The sequence below is a fragment of the Ambystoma mexicanum genome, chromosome 7p (genome assembly GCF_040938575.1).
Source record: "Ambystoma mexicanum isolate Mex_15411 chromosome 7p, UKY_AmexF1_1, whole genome shotgun sequence".
NCBI classification, from domain to species: domain Eukaryota; kingdom Metazoa; phylum Chordata; class Amphibia; order Caudata; family Ambystomatidae; genus Ambystoma; species Ambystoma mexicanum.
Window position 1 is genome coordinate 345,398,598 of NC_090939.1, and position 22,828 is coordinate 345,421,425.

Here is a 22,828-nt window from a genome sequence, read left to right on the forward strand (position 1 = left end):
ATTAAAAAGTTAAAGAGGGCTGAGGCAAGGATACATCCTTGCCTCAACCCTCTATGTTTATCAATCAACATGGTCAAGTCACTCTCTAGTGACAGTCTAATCTGTACTTTGGTGTTAGTATGAAGAGCTTATATAAAGAAGCTAATGTTAGTTGGACATTTAGCCTGATGTAAATGTCTAATTGGAGCTCTCTCGACACAGAGTTGAATGCTGCACGGAAGTCGACAAATGCCAAGTACAGAGGTTGTTTTATGAAAGGTTGAAGTAATACAATGGATGTAATGGCCAGTAAATTAATTGCTGTTCCAAGCCCTGCCACAAACCCTGTTTGGCATGGGTCACACTTCTGATGTTCAATGGCCCAGTGATTAAAGTCTCTAAGAATGAACCGGGCAGAAATCTTGCCCAGCACATGAAGAAGGGTTATTGGTCTGTAATTAGATGGACAAGACCAATCACCCTTCTTGAAAATAGGAACAATAACAGATTGGTGCCAAGAATCAGGAATGATATTAGTTATTAAGATAATAGAAAATATCTTATAAAGAATGGACACCCATAACTGTGGATGTTGTTTAAACATCAAATTGTTCAACCCATCAGGGCCTGGAGCCCGTGAACTATTTGATTTTAATGTGTAATGCAGGATATCCTCCTCTGAAATGTGTAACTTTACTTCAGATGCACTCGTCATGCTAGACTGTCGAATAATTTTTTCAGGTTGAGAGTACATATTAGAGTAATATCATATCCATTGACTCTACATTACTCTATTATTTTGGACTGGTGTTTGGGTTGCGTGGTTAGCTAAGTTAAGTAGGGACCATATCTGTGATGATTTTTTTATCATTATTTCCTCTATGCATATTTTCACCATCAGATTGATATACTTGAACTTTCTTAGTTCTCTGTCAATTCTTGTACTTGCATTCCAATGTGTTTAATATTCTGAATCTTTCAGATGACGGAAGAAGCAAGTCTAATTTTTTCTTGTTTGCAAAGATTGCTTTTTCTTCTCTGAACTTTCGGGTCATAAATATGCGTATTTTTATAATTGCAATGAGAGGATATAACAGAGTGAATTTGAAAAAGCTGTAAGCAGACGTGTATGATTCTCCTGAAAATGCATTGTTACCAACTATATAAGATTGCTCGCGTAAAATGTCAGCGTTGAGATGTTGTAAGGAATCCAGATTCCATCTAAATCAGGTCCATGAGTTGTTTACAGTAATGTGCTCGTTATAGACACCACAATTTTTTTAGATAGCGGGCAATTCAAGAGACCAATGTAATGTCAACATTTCATGATCAATATAAGGCTGTTTAAGCACCTCAAAGGTTATGGCGTTAGAGATGATACTGTTCTATATGAATGTAGTCAATGATAGATTCACTTGTGCCTCTTCTCCATGTACTTTGGGGTGGAATGTCATTTAACATTTGTAATTGCCACTCTTTCATCAGTGTAATCCGATTGTACAGGTCAGATTAACAGTACTCGAGTGTTGGGAAAGCAACTGTAAATATAAATCACTGGCTATTATGGTATTAGTGATGTCTGAAGCTTCAGTTACCACGTCTAACTATTGTGCAAGATCCAAAAAAAATGTAGTGTCAGATATCACAACTGGATTTTCTATAAATATTAATGAAAACAATTATTCCTTTGGGGTGTGCTATTTTAACCATCTGTAAGTATTGGTTCAGAGCTTCCCATGGAAATATTTTAAGGCCTGAGCTAATTTTAACAGCTACTATAAAATCAGAAGTGGGACGGCCTTTCTGAGCAGCTTTAGCTAGATGTAGAATAATAATACTATGGCCATTCCACGTTGGTTGCTCCCTCAGTCATGTTTCCTGAAAAGCTATTATATAAAAATAATTGATGTGTTTAGCAGTAGCACCAAACAAATGGGAAAAGACACACGTGTTCCAGGTAGTGAGAGTTACTACAAGCTGACTATTTTCATTGAATATTTATGTTTGTATCCTTTGACCGTGTTCTGAAGATAATAATGTATCTTTGGAAAATGGAATAAATGTTTTATTCTGAAATAAGTGTTGTAAGTGTTGGCCAACGTACTTGGTAATGTCATCTCTATATTTTTTAGACTGTATTCATTTTAAGTTGTTAAGGACATCCCATTGGGTAGGCTAAATACTTACGTATCATTCTTGTCACCCACAAAACTAGCATACCGACCAGGAAATAGGATTTACATTTTCTATAGTAAATGCCTAAATGTTCCAGATGGAACTTACTGAGACCTTGGTCTGAGGTAGGTTGGGCTAATGCAATGCCATTTAAATGGCATTGAGTAAAGACCCAATTAATTGTGTTGAACTCTGATGAAAGAAAGGTGGCAAGATTTGTGTGTGCACAAATACAATGGTATCATATCACCTGCCACTTGAAAGCCATGCATTGGCTACCGGCACACACATCATCATTTTCAAGACTCAATTTATTTTTACACAAATGTATTTTCTAACTTCAAGCACACATGGAGGGAGGTGGGACTTTATCACAGACCTCATCAGCAGTTATCTAAAGAAATGCCAAATCAAGGTTCTATAAAAATATATATTTTAATCAAACACACAAATATGCAATATAACTCTACTGGAAATCATGCACACAATAGATCCCACCTCTGTGAACAGAACAACAAATATAGAGATTGCAAATGTAGCAAGCACATCGGTTATTGCAGCAGGCGTGAACAGAACAAATTGGCAACACTGTACTTCGAAAGGATATGTCTTTGTAGAAAAATGTGAAATGGATGGCATATTAGACTCTAGGGTCCCAAAACTTGGCCATGGGCTGCACCTCTTAAAGTACCTAGATCTGTTCTTAAGCAGTTTGACAGCATCAAACCAGGCTTTGGGATACTGAGGTTAAGTGGTGGTCCACAACAGACATTCTGTGACATTTGTGATACAATGCAGTGTTTGATGAGGTGGCAGTTCAAATCTCATCTGCACCTGTGAGCGGGTGTTCAATCAAAACAGGTGACATTCTCTCCTGATAAGATGAGCCACTTTGTTGGATGCAAAACAGTGGTTAGAAGAACTTCAAAGAAATGCCAAAAGCAGCCCCATGGGTCCCAGTGGTTCAGACATAGTTAACTCTTTTGTGAGGATGGTTTGAGGCTGTAGAATGCAGGAAACTAGCAGCTTGGCTTCTTCTTTTGCTCTGAATCCCGATCAGAGACAAGAGTGATCCTTTCCCTATTCACGCCTACATGGAAGAGGCTAGCTGGTACCAGCAGAAGTGCACCCCATTCATTGAGGAGCTTAGGTACTGGTATAGCTGGAAGAGAGGGCAGGTTTTTGTTCAACATCAGGTTGCCCCAATGTGCCCTGGGACATGAGTAAGTAGCAGAGTCCGTGTCTGCCTTGGAATACCTGTCTTCACCTCTGTTAGCAGGTTTTGTAAAGAACTGCTCTCCTAACAGGGTCCAATCACATGTTTTTGTTCAGAAAAAGATGAACCAAGGACGGAGTGGCATACTCCTTACAATGCAAAATGCCACGCAGGATTAGAAACAAGGAAGCCTGTTTAAATGGGTCCAATCTCTGTTAGACTACCAAGTGAATGTTGCCTTCTTGCATCATGCCCAAAGAGCTTAGCTTTGCAGGAAGTGAAGGAGACAAAAAGGAAAGAGAATTCCACAGAAAAATCAAGTTAGAGAAGCCCTTCTGTCAGCCCTTTTGCTCTATCTGACTATTTTAACACTGTTCCCTTCCTAAGCCTGCAGCTTTAAAGACCATTCAGTATGTGTTGGGGGAGTTATCCTAAAGTCCCACTGGTTTGTAGATCCCCAACTCTTAGTATCAGTGTGTGCTACTCAGAGACCTTGGTAGAATGGCAGAGCAGTCAGGCTTATCTCAAGAGGCAGATGTGAGCTGTAGGCAGGTACACTGAACCCAGTTAGAAATGCACTTCAATGAAACACTTACACATACATTTATATTAAAATATAGATTTATTATATTTACACATGTCACTGTTAAATACTTAGCACAATAAACCAACACACATAGGTATACTGTTCAATACTTTCTAAGGGTCACTGCTTAGTTGGTAATTGTTGAACGTATGCAATTGTTACAGGAGTTTGACAGTTCCATCGGTAATGACTTGCACCCCAAAAGTAATACAGTGATTGTATTTAGTCTGCATACACATATGAGATAGTTATTTTTGGGAAGGGAAACAGTTGGTTAGGGTTATCCTAGCAGAACTTCAGGTTCTAGAGGCAGTTTTCACAGCACAGCAAGTCCTTCAATGTCAGAAATGCAAGCCTTGCTAAAAAGGCAGTTTCTTGCAGTTGAAGTCTTGCAAGGCAGTAGAAATCTAAAATTCCTGTGGATACTTTTTAGTCCCTAATAAGGAAGAAACAAGAAGACTTAACCAACTTTTGAGATCCTGTTGAAGGGCTTGCTAAAGGGATACAAACAGCGGCTTGAGTCAGAGATAAGAGGGGGTTACCCTGGACACCTCAATGTGCACTCCACTGCTCTGGAGCGACTTTCTGGAATCAGGTAAGCACTACCTTTTTCCCCACAGTACCCTAAATTAGAAGAAAGCCTTTGTGGTGGATGCCCTGCGATGTTGAAGCTCTGGACGTGACCTCTGTATTCCTTAATCAGATGACCGAAGGCAGGACAATGAATGGGATCTCTCAGCAGCAGTCTCGAGGAGGATCTTTGGCATGGCTTTCGTCAACTTTTCTTACCACTCTGTGGATTTGGCATTGTTTCTGCAGCACCAACAAAGGACATGGTTTGCACGGTCAATCTTCTGCACTTCCTGCAGTTCTGCACTCTGATGAGGGGGTCTGGGAAAGTTGCCTCGGATCTCGGGAGTGTCATTGAGGACTCAGCAATGATTTGGAGGGATACAGCTTTTCCATGATGATGCACTCAAAATGGGCAGCAGGTCTCCTTTTATTGGGTTTTGCAGCTCTGGAAAATCACTGGAACTCAGGAAATATCTAAAATCAAAGTTTGTCTTGGGACTAGTTGTTCCCACCAGTCAAAGGGAAGGAGTCATGCTCTTCGTAATTGCTACATCACACGGAAATCAGGGTCAGGAGTTGCTTTTCACTCCAGGAGCCTCACCTTTTATACAGTTCCAGCACAAACTCCTCTGCAATCTCTCTCAGGCATTTACAGAAAGGGGCATCTGGCCATCTAATCAGGACCGCCAGACCCCAAGTGGGAGATGGTTCTATTCAGGCACTTTGACAGGGGGCTGGAAAACCCCTTCCCCACTTCCTGCCTGCCCAGACACTCTGGAGCATAGGCGGGGACACCCAAGGGTTCGGGCCAAAGGCAAATTATACATATAGGCCTCCATGAAGAAGAAGAAGAAAGGCTAACAAAGAACAAACACACTAGTAATGGTGAAAAGAGAAGGGAGGCCCCAAGTTGGTACTTAGGTGCCTCTATTGTGAACTATGGACATAGCCTGTGGTAGACAAATCACACAATAGTTGGTAGAACACGTCCACTGCCACCAGCCATTGCTCAGAGATTGTCTATGTGACTAAAAAAATCACAGGAGCAGAGAGATCCCTTTAGCACTCCACATAAGGTGGTGCGTGCCAATCTCTCAGACTATAGCATTTCAGGAGGGATTCTAAGTATCTCTCTAGCCTTAAGAACTGTAGTTACTCTAGGATAAAGGAGTGAATCTCAAAGGAGGACCCTATGGGTTCCCAGCAACACTGCCCATCATGAGCTGTGTGCTGCATTAGTAAAATACACATGCCTTTCAGAGTTATGGAGAACAATAGACTCCATCATACAGGTCAAATACAAAGAAGAACTTTCAAAAGACATAGCCCATGAGAATGAACGAGTGGAAAAAGGCTCCACTCATTTAGGATTTAAGGAAAAGTGTCCCGAAGTCAACAAAAGTGTTGGGGGATCTCAATAGGAGAGGGGATGAAGCATAACAATGATATATCTCCCTAACAATACTCTTTTGGCAGACTGACCCTTTTGTTGTGGGTCTGCCCTTTTTGGCTTTGTTCCCAGGTGTCCTTCTGCTAGGTTCCTCCTGGGCTAGAGAGGGGTTACCTAAACTCCCAAAATATGAATGGATACACAGCCTTCATGCATATTGTCCTGCTTGCTGAGCAGAGATGTAAAGTCTTACTAGAATCCATATAACCAGTCCAGCTTTCTTTGCCTCACAGAACTCATATGTGATGAGATGGTTTTGTTTTTAGATATTGCTAGATATGAGACACACTGATATATTGCTGTGTTAATGTTTGAATGATGTCAACTAGTTCAATGTATCTTTTAATTGATTATCCAATTTTAATTGAAACATTTAAGCTGATGAACGTCCTCTTTATGGCATGCCCAAGCCTGTTCAGGACTATTCATGCAAGTTCAGGGTGGCACACACTTCCAGTACAAGGGGGAGGCTTGATTAGCTGGTACACAACCACTGTTTATCCTTCTTCAAGGTAAATCAGCTTTTCGATGCCATAGCTGTCTGAAATCAGTAGGAAATTGTGTAGTGTACCATATTCTAGTGCGGTCCTATTTGCTCTGAACATTTAAAAAAAGCTATATTTCATTATGCCCACTTAGGCATATTCACCTGCACCATATCTATTTAAAAGACTCTTTTCCCAGGACCAGGAAGAAAAGACCAACACATCACAAATAAAAGCGAATTAATAAACACTCACAGGTAGGCAGCCTTTCCTTCTTCAAGTTCTTTACTTTTCCCACTGGAACCACTCTTCTTTCCACATAACTTCCTGGTGATGCACATCAGTAGCCCACACTGTCTGACAAAGAAGCAGCTGACATCTGTCACAACCAGGATTAGGAGAAGGGCAGCTACTCCTAGGCCAATCACAGCACCGAGGCCAAGACCACTGAAAAGTGAATCTTTAAAATACAAAAATGTTACTCTCCATACAAAATGACAATACATGATATAATGCGTTATTAGGGAACAACAATGAAAAAGACACGTGCATTCGTTGGGTTGAAATTACAGAAAGTGTATGTATGTAGTTTCCGATAGCCATCTTGCAAATAGAGGCCACCTGCATTTTCACTAACTGAATTTTACATGTGACAATGTGGTTTGCACATGTGCAACTCACCAAAATAATTCCACCATCTATGTATAACATTGAACAAGTATTGATTGAGGAGCACGAGTACAGGAATGCAATACAAAGTGGAAAATGTTGTTAAGCATATACAAAGTTTAGTGTTGCTATATGTTATTATGCCAATTCGATGTTTGTTCTTGTTTTTGAGCGAGAATCTAAGCGCTCATGTGTAAATCTCTTTAGTGATTGAAGACTCTTTGAATAGTTTTAATTGAACTGAAAGCAACTGCCAGGTAGACCAGATTGGTCTGAGTCTCAAACGCAAGTTTTAGTTCATATTATAAAAGTGTGTGTTCACCGAGATGTGGGGCTGAGATAATAAAGTGTATTGCTGCTGATTCGTGAATATATTTGTCCATGTTGTATTCCACCTCCTGTAACATGATGACAGCTAAACATATGAACACATGGAAGCCATGTACAGATAGATGATGAAATGGACCATGTGCTAAATGTGGCATTGACTGCTTTCTAATGTAGCCCGAGGATTTGTTTCCTAATCCAAGCAAAGAGTTCTAACAGTGATTCACACGTTAGTATTCGTATGCGACATTTATTTCAAACTTTCAAAATAACCGCAATATGCACTAATAGAGGCCAATTGTTACTGGTCAACTTACAAAAAATAAATAAATAAGGATTGTTATGTATTAAGCTGACCAATAAAACAACAAATAAGGTATAGTAACAAGAGCAGATTGTTTTCTCTTACCCCAAACTCTGCATGTGTCTGTGAGTTGGTTGACATCGAAGGAGTGCAGTGATACTTACAGCTTCCTCTATACTGTGAACTTCTGAAGGATGGTCAAACAAGTGCATGATATACTCCATCTTTTGGGACGTTAGGCAAAAGTAAGTATGGCAGTACTGACAATTTTGCACTCCACAATGCTATATATTGGTGCACATTGTATAGTGAATCTACTAGAATGTCCTTCTCTTTACACAGTGACGTGTCAGTAGCTTGTTTTTATTTTCTACTTTTCTTTTGCTAGTGTGCCTGCTATGTTCCTGCGTTCATGGCTTGAAATGATTACCTTCCTCTTGTGCACTTTGCCTACTTGCTTGCTTTGCTCACAGTTACTACTCAGTCATTACAGTGAAACAAAACGTGGTCCATTGTTCCACTCGCATGACGCATGCTGATGAGAGTTTACTTTGAAGTAACCAGTGGGTCCATAGGCAGGCAGAATGGTAATGTAACCTGGGTGACAAAACGCCCCATGCCCCCCACCCCAGGTAGAACACTAAAACATTAAGTTGGCAATAAAAGGTTCTGAGATTTTATTGCACAGTTACGGTCATAACAAAAACATAATCATGATTACAGTAACCATGATATGCTGTACTTTTGGGCATCGGGTCCCGAGGTTACCTCCTCTGGCCCTTGCCACCATTCTAGTCCCACAACAGTGTGGTCACCGTACAGTGACCTGTCTTCTTTCTCTTTCTTCTCGTCCTGTTTCTAGGGTGGGAGGGTTCTGGGAAAAAGAAGAGACTCTTTGGTTTGGGTCCCCGTGCAGGGACCACCAACTGGTTCTCTTGGGTCCCCACACAGGGACCCAAACTGATTCTGTTTTTCTGCTGCTGAAGCAGCTCCTTATATAGGATGCAGGGGCTGTCCCCTGCATCCTTGTTGTGTCTGTGTGGGGGCTGTGGGGCCAGCCCCCTGGCCGGCTGATGCCGACAACAATTGCACCTTATGGTGCCTAACAACAGCTCCGCCTACTTCCGGTTTTGCTGGCCCTGGTGCTTCACATCCCTTTGGGAGGAAAGGCAAGGTGTTGATTAACACCCTGCCTTTCCCTATGTGTTTCCCGGGTCGTCGACTGTGTGTCACCTTTGTAGTTGTGGTGGGGGAGAGGGGGGGAGCACCGGCCCATTTGTTGGGCTGCCGCTCGCCCCTCTCCCCAGCCTGACTGCCATGGGGCACAGGTTATCTGGCCTTGTCTGGTGCCTGCGGCGTTGGCCATAAACTGTTATTCTGTGTTCTATTAAGTGTTCAACAGCTCTTGGAACGTATTTAGTTAAACATTGCTACTGAATATCATTTTTACATCAAATATATGTATTTGAACTATTTCATATGATATTGAACTTGAAAGTCACGAAGAAGCAGATACCCTCCAGAGTGTTGGAGAAATAGCACTGTCCCATTAGTCTGACAACCAATTAAAGAATAACGTGTATTTATGGTTTCATTACTTACAAATGCTTGGTTGAATAAAATCATTGTGCCAACTACAGGGTTCCATCTTGTGACATACAATGTCTGGTGGGAATCATAACGGAGCAGAGAGCACAGCAGTAGCCACAGTAAATCGAATTGTTCTCCATTATGTGACAAGTTTGCTGAATTACCTCTTGCATTCCTCTCATGTCAGAAGGACAGATGTGCTTTGGAAATCATGTGCTACCAGTGCTTTATTTGCGTTTGCTATTTCAATTGTGAATACTAGGTATACATTACATGAGTCACATTTTCAGGGCTGTGGTGAATGTGTGTTCTTTTGTAGGGTCACCACACTCACACCGCCATTCTGAATACCATCAAACAAGATCAAGGAAATATGAAACAATTAAGATGAATACTATGTCTGTGCATGTACAAATGTATATTGCGGCCATACATATGCCACTTATGTATTTTTGTATTTGTAAGAGATCTGAACAAAGGCACAGGCATCACCATTAAGAACAATATGGATTGGGGGTCTCGGGTGGCTAACTGCACCAAGAAATTTGCTCAAGTGAGTAGGGCAGTTCTGCGATTTAGTAAGAACTTGGGCGGGTGCTCTATGGAGACTATCCACTACAAGTACTATGCTAAAGTCTTGAAAAATGCTAGTTATGGAACCTTTAACCCCAATCCAGCGAAACAAGAACCTACGATGCAATATTTTCTGGAGCATAGACCACACCTGAGTCTGGATAATTATACCAGCTGGTTTTTCAAACCACGCAAGAGGGATATACTATTTAATTTCAGAGTAAATGTCTTACCACTAGCCTCGGTAGTGCTTAATTGATCATGCACGTTGCAACTGACCATAGCACTGTTTTGCGACTGTAATGGCACCACCATGGAAAAGTTAATTCAATTTTATTCTTGTGTCCTATTTCAAAGACGCCAGAAGCAAGTTCCTTTTAGCTATTTGTATACAGTATAATGTTCAAACATTTGGGGAGGCCACGGTGCTGGTGTTCTCCCTTCCCTATAAGAATGTGGCCGTTTTTTTTTTTTTTATGGTTGTATTGAAAATGATTTATACTCGAGAAAATCAATTGTTGCATAAAAAAATCTAATGTAATCAAACATTTTATATTTTTCTATTTCTGTGTGTTTATTGTGTACATAGGCAGGTTAATTCTATTGTGGTGAGGCTAGCCATTTGTGTTTCATTTAGCATCTTCTTGAATCTGATAACCGCTTTGTTGGTCCCTTAAGCATTGAAAGTAAATACTTATGAACGTTTCAGAATTAGACAACATCATAAGAAGAAAATCAAAACATAGGAGAGAGAAAGCTGGCACTCATTTACGGCATGGAGTGAAAAAGCATTTTTGCTTTTACCGAAAACCAGAAAGATGGATTTAGAAAGACTGCTCTGAGACCACTCAAAGTGATCTTTCCAAATCAAACTATCATGCCCCTACCACACACAAATGTGCGCAGGGGCTGACCGGCAAGGCCGTGCCGGGCAGGAAAACGGAAGATGGAACTTTATTAGGTAAGTGTGTGTGTTTGAAAGGGGATTGCAGCGGGGAGGGGATTCGGGAGAACGTGCATATGTGTGTGTGTGTGTGGGTCGAGGAGGAGTGTTTGTGATGTGGAAGGGAGGTGATGGGTGGGATTGTAAGAATGTGTGTTTCTGTTTGTGTGTCTCTGAGAGGAGGTGGTGTTGGTGTATAGTTTCGAAGAAACAGGGAAAAAAGGGGCAGTCAGGGGTAAAACCCAACCAATTTAAAGGATGATGGTGGGTGGGAGATTGGATTCCTAGCTGGTCTCTGGTGAACCACCCCAGGAATGTGATATTTTGGAATATCGAAGGCCACACCAAATCGGTTGAAATAAATCAGTCTTTTGTGTGCGTGTCCTTTAATATTCCAAAATAGAGCCCTCATTTACAGCATAATAGCAGAAAACGTTCCATAGTAACTGAGCATAGACCCCATTCTCTCCTACCTCTTCCCCACTTGAGTGATGTGTGGGTAACTGCAAAGAAGAGAAGCAGAGTGAGCAAAAAAGATCTATGACACAATATAGACACACACATTTTTACTGAAGTTCAGGTAAACCTTCTGAGCCAGTCTTAGCATTCAATCTCTATGCTAGGGATGGGCTACATCAGAAAACATGAAAGTGTTGTTGGCTATTCTTTAATTTAGCTGAAGAGCCATATCTATTCCAAAATAACACCTGTCCAATTGATATTAAGGAATCAGTCAGAATCCACACATCTCTATCAAAACATGAAGGTTTGGATTGTAATAAATAGCTATGTGATTTTGTGTTTCTATTTTACACACTGATGGTTTGTATATTATTTTCTTTAGATATGATGTAGTAATTAATTTCGTTTTTTTGTTTCACTAATTGCATTTTGTTAAAAATGGAGTGAACAGGCAAGAAGAATGAACTGCTTGAGCTGAAAAGCACAGTTTCTATTTGTTATCAAGAGGCTCAGACAGTGGTTTTGTTGGAACAGCGGGGGCATACCATCGGGAGTTGTCAAGAGTTGGTGTACAGTTTCTGGCAGCAGTGGAAGATGAAGTAATTGTTAAATTGTTGGAAAATAGATGCTGCAGTCATTGGAAGACATTTGTTAAGGGACTCTGCCCCACCAAGGATTCTATCCACTACAAATGTGTGTGTGTGTCTATTATCATATTGATCTTCAAACCTGAGACCACAAGAGGACTGTGAAAATAAAATAGGGCTTGAGATAAAGTGGCTGGAGAGGAAGGGCCTGATTCAGAGAGTGTATGGCAATGGGATTTCACCATTATAAAATGAGTCTGTGAATTAGGCCCAAAGTGTTCAGTCATTGGTTATGGCAAGCCATATCTTAGTAATCACTGTCATAATGCTGAGTATTGAAGGCAGTGCACTACCTGCTATGTTCCTAGGCTGTCACCTGACTCATCTGGACAGAAGATACCTGGACAGTAACGTTTCAGTGATTACAAACGAAATACTGATTACAGTAACATCTTTTCAATAACCCACCCTGTTTTTTTTAGAACTTAAATTACTACTTGAATAGTTGTATTGGAACACCATGGATATAGTAAGGAGATTTATTCGGGAAACACCAACACCTTTCATATATCATGCTACCATTCTTTCCACACGGGCTCCTCAGTTAAGCACCATGCTCAAATCGATAACAAAACAATCACTTGACAAAGAGGCTCCGATCTTGAACAATCTCACTAGCTATTAGAGGCGATAACATAACATCAAACTCGTGAATGAAGCCAGACATGATCTGTCTTTCCTGATGAAGGTCACCAATTGTGTATTTAAAGCTAGCACTTGTCTAGCCACACATTACCAGAGGTAGTCAAAGTTACATTCAAATGTATAAACATGTTCTGATTATGATGATCACTCTATACAAGCAGGCACAAAGCAGTCTATCAGTTAATTGTGTGCTTTGCCTACGTGTATGTTTTCATTTGATATAGTTCCTTCCTAATGTATGTCAGTCAGTCATCTGATGAGTAAACTAGTCACTTCACTATAAAATATTAATAAAATAATCACATCTCTTTTTACTGCAGTTATTTCCAATCTTTGCATATGTATGCCTAGAGGGCATTAATATGTCAATTACAAGAGGTTTGCAAATCATTAAGCACAAGAGGCCGATACGTTCTCCCCTTTTCTCAAGGATCATACCCATTTGCACACATGATGGATACAATACTTATCTATGTTTATATTCAGTTAAAACACTTTAATAAAGGGACGTTATGGTTAAGTTGCACTTATAATAACCTATGAAATTAAGTGAAAAAACAATGTTAAAGAGGCGTTATGGTTACAAGTAAAAGCTAAAACCCCCAGAAATGTGCCAGTTATGTGAAGCTAAGCAACCATTATTCACAGCACCACTGTGCACTGCTAACAGCCAGGGCATCAAAGATGACATCACAAATGACATTGATGACATCACTGATGACATCACATATGTAGGCCACTTGTGTTTGTTCTCTGACATATCTAGGGTAGGCGTTTTGGTTCACTGACAGTCAGAATATAAAAATTCAAAAGGTGCTGTATATCTAGACGTTAACCTTGTCGTATATTCTTTAAAGTACTCTCCTAAGGTATGGTCTCAGCTCATGGTGCTCATACATGGTGCAATAAGCAGGCGTCAAACACACAATTCATTTGCATACATGAAGATGAACTTTAATGTTATTGACATTTTCAGGTGATGTTGTTTGTTTCTTCCTGCCTTTAGTTTCCCGGTATGTTCCTCTGATGTGTATGTATTGTGGGTCTTTGTATGTATTGCTTGTTCTAACACAAGTGTGTAGTAAGTCTTCCATGTTTAACATTACTCAAAATTCTGATAAGGCAGCATTAATTATTTTACTATCCAAAATGACCAGATTAAAAATATTGTACTTCTATGGATATTTGTGATGTCGTCTTTGATGTCCTGGGTGTTAGTCTTAGCAGTGCACGGTGGTGGCGCAAGTTTTGGTTGCTTAGATTACCATAACTGTCAAATTTCAGTTTTTATAGTTCAATTTAACTATAACGCGCCTTTAGCAAAGTTTGTTCACTGAATTTCATGGGTTTTTACCAGTGCACCGTAATTTAAAACTGTGCCATTCCTTACCCTGTAGCAACATTTTCAACACTTAAATGAACTTTTGCAGTTTTTTGGTCACCGATTTTCGCAAACGTCCGATGTCATTGCAGACTTTCCAGACAGTGTCACATGACCACTGCACGACATGATGACATGTCCGTGAATGGGTCTGCACTTCTCAATAAATTTGAAACTGTATTTTCAGCTGATCTAGGAAGTTTCAAGCTGAAAATGTACCCTAGCACAGCTCGTATACCTACTCTTACTGATTTTCCATCTGCAATCCTTGAGAGAACACATGTTTGGCAGAATATTAGCACAACTGCTATTTAACTTCAAAAATGGTACCATCCATGGCCTTTCCTCCTCCCCATGAGCCACCACCACCAATACCACCACCATCAGTGGCAGGACCTGGACAATGGAAAAAGTGCATGGATGCAGAAAATAATAAAAAGGACTGGGAAGATGAGATAGAGGAAATGCCTACCTCCAGCACCCAGAGAGAATCATGGGTGTGGTGGTTCTTTACCACCAATGGGGGTGTACCGAAGGCTAAGGCTACCAAGGTGAAATGCACTGAGTTTGTACTCAGTCGCAGACAAGCTGGGCAGTACTCCTATGGGATCAGCACCATGCACCGTCACACCAAATCAAACCACCGGGATGCTCTGAAAAAGGCTATTCCTTTCTCAGGAAGTAGTAGGCTGTCTTCCTCTACCTCATCCCCCAAAACAAAAACTTCCACCACACAGGCGACTCCTGTGGGGCACAAGATCCCACAAGCTTCCTTGCAAGCCTTAAACAAAGCTGTTCGTCTATATCTTTCCAAGACAACAGTACAACACTCTGCAAGGGGGGAGCAGTGTTTAAGTGTTTTCGAGGCTGTAATTAAGGAGAATGCAAATCACTGCCCCCTATCTTAGATTTAACACACACCCAACCTCTTCCCCAGTCCATGCATGCCCAACCTCCTCCCTTGTCCACCTGTCCCTACCTTCAATTGAATGCATGCCCAGCATCTTCCCCTGCCCACAAACTCCCAACATCTTCCCCTGTCCACCGGTCCACCTGCACCTCCATATCTGTGGTTGGGGCCCCTTCCCTCATTTCCCTACCCACCTTACTTTCTGGCGTCTCCTGCAAAAAAAAAAAAAAGAAAACAAAACCCTTTCACTGTTAAAAAATAGAGGTAAAAAAATAAGCTTATAGACCCCATCTACTTTACATTTTTCAGTAAAGTAGCAAGACTCAATAAGATTTGCCAACATTCCCATCAGCATTTTATACTATGCTAAAAGAAGTAATGGACAATTGTATTTTATTTATTTATTTGTAAAGTGCGCTGGGCCCATGGGCATCTGGAAGTATAGAATAGAAGAGAGAAAGAAAAAAGCACAGAAACAATTTTCTGTCCCAAATACTTTTCTCTAGCATACAATAAAGACCATAATCCATGGACCTTCATGACTATCCTCTGTCTCCGTAGTCCCCTCTCCAGGCCATGCAGCATTAAAGAATCTAGACTGCACAAGCACACCATCGCACAAGACAGCACTTCAAACCTTTTTACTGGTATGTTTGTAACACTCACTAATTGCCCTCTTTCAAACAGTCACACATCTATCCACCAATCAGTTAAATACACTCTACATATAACCCTATCAACATATCAAACTTCCACACACCAACTGCCACTTAAGAATGTTCTAGAAATATTTTGCATCTGCGTTTCCCTCGCTTATCTGAAGAAATTGTACACACTGCTGCTATAACAAAGGGGCAGGTTAAAGGGGCAGGTTAGGGAAGAAGCTGTTGCAGTAGTCCAGCCTAAAGAGGAACAAATACCATATACACTTCAATTATATCATTCCACCATATTAAAAATACTGTATACTCCGCCCACAGTACCTACAATTAGTATACACATATTACTATACTATGTGTTGCCAGTGGCCAGATTCTTGCGGGCATGACCTACAGCCATGCCACCAAGAATCTTGCCACTGTCCACAACCACCACAATATAATTAAACCATAAAACAAGTATGTACAAAAAACCTACAAATAACAAGACTCACCCATGCCCCCCTGCCATCCAAATTATGTCTGCAGACACTAAAATTGACCGCAGACTTGGTGCAAAAAAAGTAAAAACAGCTCCATGTCAACTTTATTCCACTCCCCCCATCCTTTTTTCAGGCCCTCTTTTGGCCACCAAATAACCCCAAATGTTTCCAGACTTTTCTCTCATTGCATAGTCTATGAACAATTGCAGCTGCCCACAGATCCAACATGACAATCATTTAAAAAAAATATGATACATCTCATATTTTTCACCATTCAATCAGCAGGTACATAGGATGTCTGCAAACAGCACACCAACTTCTGATTGGCCCAGAAATGTCCACGGAACCCTAAACAGGAAGTGGGTCCGCGCACAGGACCCAGATATCACACATTTTGTTTTACCTACTTTTTGGCAATTTTTTAAAAGAACTACTTGACTACTTGACGGATTTACACCAAATCTACAAAAGCACACTTTCGGGCCAAGCCCCCGCTCCTAGAGCAATTTGGTGAAAATTCACCCGGTGGTTTGGTCTGTAGGTGCAAGCAAGTTTGTTTTTCTGTTGCATCTATGAGTATTTTCACAAATTCTGGGCCCCCCCCATAACTTTGACCCCCCGCGGATGAAACCTCACTAAACTTCGTTCTGGGGGGGGCATTTACTTTTTTTTCACAAAGTGTGGTGAGGATACATCAAACAGCACCAAAGTTATAAGCTGCACAATTAGGCTCTTTCTATGAGCCACTACCTCAGGCCCTGTAATTTGGGAAAGTTTGTTTGTATGTCCAGGTAAAAGCCTGTGGGTGGAAATTTCAACCCAACATCGGCATACAAGTCTGGGGTGTACTGGCGATAGGGACATTTGACCAACTCCAGCCATTTGCCCAGCATCAGGTGGATCTGGCCCTCTGTTATCAGTATAGGCATTTTCAGGAGATTGACGATTTTGTGATTGTTGGCTCCAGCCCCACAACAGTTGGTGGGCTGAAGTTTTGCCCAGTTGTCAACATACTGGTCTGAGGTGTACTGGCAAAAGTGCAACCTGACCAACCCCACCAATTTGCTCTGCACAGGGTGGGAAGCCGGCCCTATGCTATCAGTATAGGTGTTGTCTCCAGCCCCATAACAGTTGGCGGGCTGAAATGTTGGCCCAAGTTCAGCCTACCAGTCTGCGTTGTCCGGCAATAGTAAATTTTGGCCAACCCCACCCATTCACTGTGCACACCTGTGTTATCAGTAAGTGCGATTTCGGGAAATTGCTGATTTTTAAATTGTTGGCTCCAGCCCCACAACATTTGATGGGCCGAAGTTTTGGCCCGAGGTTGACATACCAGTCTGGGATGTACTGGCGATAGAGAAATCTGATCAACCCCACCCATTTGCCATGCACAGAGCGAGGTCCTGCCCTGTGCTATCAGTACATGCGATTTCAGGAGATTGCTGATTTTGTGACTTTTCCAAAAATAGGAAGTTATGACACAAGATCGACATACGAGTCTGGTGTGGACTGGCGATAGTGAAATCTGATCAGCCTCACCCATTCGCCCTGTACAGGTCAGGGTCTGGCCCTGTGCTATCAGTATAGGTGATTTCGGGATATTGCGATTTTGCGATTTTTCAAAAATAGAAAGTTATGACACAATAAAACATATAGCAGACCCCCAGCTGCAGAGCCGTGCAATGCTGCATGGTACTGCTAGTGTTTCTAAAAGCAAGATTTCTTGAGAATCAGATTTAATCTAGCTTTACCTCAATTGAAATCCCCACTCTACTAAAGATTTTTCTACCGCGCTTTAATATTTATGTATCCATAACCCCCATTGGCTGCGTTTGAGATGCCCTATGCATTTCATGAACCATCTACAAGACACACATCAATAAAACTGAGAACATGGGCTTCTTTGGATCTTTTTGGTCATCTTGCATTTTAGCTAATATAACATCTCACTATGTAGTTGTCCCAGGTCCTAATGTATTGCAATGATCACATCGACTCTCTGGCTCCTTCCCTGCCGGATTTCTGCAATCACTCCTTCACCACTGGAGTCTTCCCTTCCCCCCTGAAGCACTCCCTTGTGCACCCTCTTCTTAAGAAACCCTCTGCCGACCCCTCCTGCCCGGCTAACTATCGCCCAATCTCCATCACTCCCTTCCTGGGCAAGCTCAAGGGGAGAAACTGGCCATCTCCCAGCTCAATCTCTACACTGGATATGTTGTTTGTCTTCATGACCATCAGTCTGGCTTCAGAGCTGCCAGAAGCATGGAAAACTGCTCTCCTGAACATCCGTGAAGACCTGCTCACTCTAACACCCCTTGCGTTCTTATCTTGCTTGATATCTCATCTGCCTTTGACACTGTCAACCATGCCATCCTGCTCAACCGTCTCCGTGATAACCTGGGTATCACTGGTCAGGCTCTGGCGTGGCTGACTTCTTTCCTCTCCGACCGACCCTCCCAGGTCCAACTTGAGTCTTTCCTCTCCGACATCTTTTTCTCCACCTGTGGTGTCCCCCAGGGATTTAACCTCTCTCCCTGGTTATTCAACCAATACCTGGCACTCCTTGCCCACTGCATCACTGCTCTCTGTCCCAACTGTCAGTGCTATGCGGATGATACCCAGCTCATTTTCAGGCTATCCTCGGCCTCCTCCTCTCCTTCCCTCATCTCTGACTGTCTGTCTACCATCCAGGAGTGGTGTGCCGCCAATGACCTCTGCCTTAATGCCAGTAAGACTGAGATTCTACTCATCGGCACACCCACTCCCTCCTTTCCTGCAGCTCTCTGGCTGGCCTCTCTTGGCCCTCCTCCCACCCCCATCTGCAAGGCTAAAAACCTTGGGGTCATCTTTGACTCTGCACTCTCCTTCTCCCCTCACATCTCAGACGTCTCTAAGAAGTCACACTACCAGCTGCACCTCTTTAGAGGTATTCTTCCTTTCCTCTCCTTCCCCCAGAAGCTCACGGTCTCCAGAGCCCTGGTCCTCTCCAAGCTGGACTACTGTAACAGCCTCTATCTAAATCTGCCTGCCTCCACTTTCCTCCCTCTGCAACTTAACCAGAACAGGACTGCGAGACTTGTCCTTGGCCTCAAGCCCAGGGATCATATATCTCCAGGACTTAAATCTCTGCACTGGCTCCCAGTGGCTTCGAGGATTAAGTTCAAAACCCTCTGCATTGTTCACAAGGCCTTCTGGGGTCTGGGGCCACAATACCTTCAACTCTCTCTTCCTGAATATCTCCCTTCTCGAGCTCTTCGCTCATCTGCCTCCAACTCACTTAGGGTCAGTCGCTTCTCCAAGCAACGCGTTAGTAACAGATCACTCTCTTCGGCAGGGTCCTCTCTCTGGAACAGCCTTCCTGCCTCCCTGAAACTCGAGGTGAACCATCTCCGGTTCCAGAAACACCTCAAAACCTTCCTCTTTGCTTCTGCTTTCTCTCCTCCCCTCCCCTGCTGAATTCCTGACTGAAATTGCACTGGTTACCTGGCCACCCTTTCTGATCTCTAGCCCAGTCCCCGTCAATTACCCACCTGCACTGCCTCCCTGGCAACCCCTGCACTTGGGGACCATTTTCTGTATCCCTTCAGTCCCCCTACCAGCACTTACGTCTGCACTTGCTTGCACTGCCACTAGCTGGCTTTTTATGTGTCTTATTTATCCCACTTCCCATGTACTGCACTTTCCCCTTTCCCTTACCCCTGCACACTTTTCCTTTCCCCCCTTCCCTTGCACTTGCACGATCTGAATGACACCTGACCCAATATGATCGTTGTCTGTCCTCCCTTTGCCCCCCTTGCCGCGGCGCGCCTTGAAACACTTGTGTATAGGCGTGTTATAAATTCCATATCATATCATATCATATCATAAGGAGTACTGTTCAGATGACGCTGAGTTATAGGAGAGTAATAATGGGCATTTCCCTCATGTTCTGTTGGTTTCACGATTAATATTATATGAGTTCAAACTGGACAGCATTTCCCTGCAGGCAGGCATTTGATTTCTAGAAGCACAATGCAAAATAGTTGCTTGCTATTATGCAAACAAGGAACATGGTAGTATGTGGGAAGCTTGCTCTTGAAGTCTCAGGCTCTCAAGGATAACCTGTGTGTGGTGGGAAGATCATACTGATACGACCAATAACTGTAAAGTACATCCCTTCTGTAAAAACTATTTTTGAAAAATTTCCCATACAAATGGGTGTAGGATACCATCTGTAGGTTGATCTCCCACCCACCTGGGTGATATCATCTCTTTCAGCTGGACAGAAAGGGCTATTCTATTGCAATGGTTGTTTTAATTTCCCACCACTCATAATAGCATGTGCTATTCATGCACTTTACAGTACAGTGCTGAAAAGTGCAGACATAGCACAGAAAGGACCCCTGTGTGCTTTATACTTTCTTGTGAGACTGCCCCACACCTTACCAGGGATGATGGGAGACAGGCAGATAGGAAGCAACTATGTTAATATATTCCTCTGTGAATCAGGGATTTGTTCTGATGTGTACTTTACATCTCGGGGTCCTGTCTATCATGGGCTTCATGGCCAAAGATTTCACTGGCGAAAATGAAGATGTGCCCAAGAGCATATTAGGTTTCACCTGCTACTTCATGCCGCATTAACAAAATCTAAAGCTGGAACACAGGTTGAGGGATGTAGAGAATCTCTGAGAAGCTGATACGAAGCGTCCGCGCTAATGTGTTTCACAAAGATTTGCTCAAGGACATCTCAGAGATGTTCCAGGGTTCCTTAGACTTGTTCCAGGATTAGGATTTTAGGGCTTTTGAATTGGGTGTAAGTCACTATCTAGAAACCTAAGGTGCTCCGGAGGAGGGCCGGGGGGGGCTTGACTGTTTCACTGCAATACACATCTTTGTGAATCAGACACAATGTGCTTTGGCACACAAAGCCTCTTACCTGTGCAAATGAACAGTACTTTTGTGCTCCAACCATTGGGAGAACATTAGCAAAATGCAGAACATGCTTGTGGGTTCTGAAGCTTGATAACAATTTAGATATTCATGTGCAAAGAAAAATGCTCAGTTCAGAGTTTACTTGTATTCCTGGAATACATACATGAGATTGCAAAAGATGCCCAAAAGGCTATTGTGCATGCCGTAGTGTGGTTGAAACTATGTGGAAACGATCATAGATACTGCATGAGATGTCATAATAGAAATATTAGATGATTTAGAAAAAACAGAAGAGACACCTGGATACTTTACTAAAGAAGTAAGGTGTAGAAAAAATACATGAAACATTTCAAAAGCCAAATGACTGAGGAATGGATCAAATAACGTTGGGAATTTCATAAATATGTACAGAAGAACATACACTTATATTGAACAAGGCTAACACAACATTTCTCCGGTCCACAGCTGCACTGTGGTATTGTGGCAAATTGATTTCTGCCCGGCAGGAGTACAATGATGAGCAAAGTCTTAAGCACCTACCCAGCCCTCACACTTCTACAAACCAAGAGCCAATACAATCATACACGTGGGTGTGGGGTTAAGTGTGTAATGTGGTAATTGGTGGTTGTCAAGAGAGGAGGATTAGCGGGTTTCGGTGCACTTTGAATATTGGGGGCGTAGATTGGTGTTTGTACAGCAAGTAGAAATAGTGGGTGTAGGCACACTTTGCATGTGGCAGTGCTCAGATTGGTAGGTGTTTATGGTGTGGGAATATTGGGGGTAGGCACCACTTACATGGGGTCTCAGATTGGTGGTTGTACAGGGAGTAAGAATAGTGAGTGTAGGTGCACTTTGCATGTGTGGGGCTCAGATTGGTGGGTGTACAGGGAGTAGGTATAGTGGGAATACGTGCACTTTGCATGTGGGGGGGCTCAGGTTGGTGGGTGTACAGAGAGTAGGGATAGGGGATGTAGGTGCATGCTGCTTTTGGGGGGGGGCACGAATTTGTGGCACTCCTGGCACTGTTAATGGTTGGAATGGGTGCAAGTAATGGAGATTACTTGTGAGTGATCACCAGGCACTTACATGGTCTAATTCAGTGGGTTCTTCGTTTGCACTAGGGGCATGCTGTGGTTTTTTCAATTGCAATCCTGTTTTCTTTGCACTGTAGGTCCCTGCTTGCACTTATTTGTGTAATTCGCCTCCTTGCGTGATGCATTTGCGCTACACAATCCTAGCGCACACGCTCAAACTTATGCAGACACTTTGCACGTTTTTTCTGTAAATCAGGCCCATTGACTTGTGATATCCATCTAGAGCCGTACACGGTTTACAGCAACACAACATTGTTTATTTTGAATAATGTAATTCATTTCTAGGATACTGATAACGTAATTTGGTATCTAGCCATAGGCTGCGAGGAAGAAAATTAGGGAGGAAAATAGGAAAATTAAAAAAACAAAGTTTTGATTTATTAAATTCTCCTGGTCAACAATTAGGGAATTGGTGTATGTCCTTTGGGGAATGGGTGGAAAAACTATTCTATTGTGAACCAATGTGTTTAAAATAGCTCACTTTACACAGATTATACTCCAGTCTGTTTTTCGCAGTACCATTTGTACCCATCTTTTACAGAAAACTTGCATGTTAGGGTTATATTATGCAGCTTAACGAGTACATGCTTTGCCCCATTCTCCACTCAATATCCAAGCCATACCAGCATTCTAGTTTTCAGTGTCGTTGTTGCACTGTTTTGGAGCCTTTATAGATATTAAGTCGACATGATTTTCACTTCAGGCTTTAGGTGAGCTCATTTTAGGCTTTATTATAGGCAAAATATTTTCATGAAGCTTAAATA

General features: G+C 42.2%; 1 protein-coding gene across 2 annotated transcripts in view; it reads right to left on the reverse strand.

Moving 5' to 3' along the window:
* Nucleotides 1-22,828, reverse strand: part of NCAM2 (neural cell adhesion molecule 2) — a 1,850,180-nt gene that overhangs the window by 121,154 nt on the left and 1,706,198 nt on the right. For both annotated transcript variants that reach the window (XM_069636393.1, XM_069636392.1), the window contains one exon: nt 6,720-6,924. In XM_069636393.1, the coding sequence (XP_069492494.1) occupies nt 6,720-6,924 (205 nt within the window). The remainder of the gene's footprint in view (nt 1-6,719; nt 6,925-22,828) is intronic.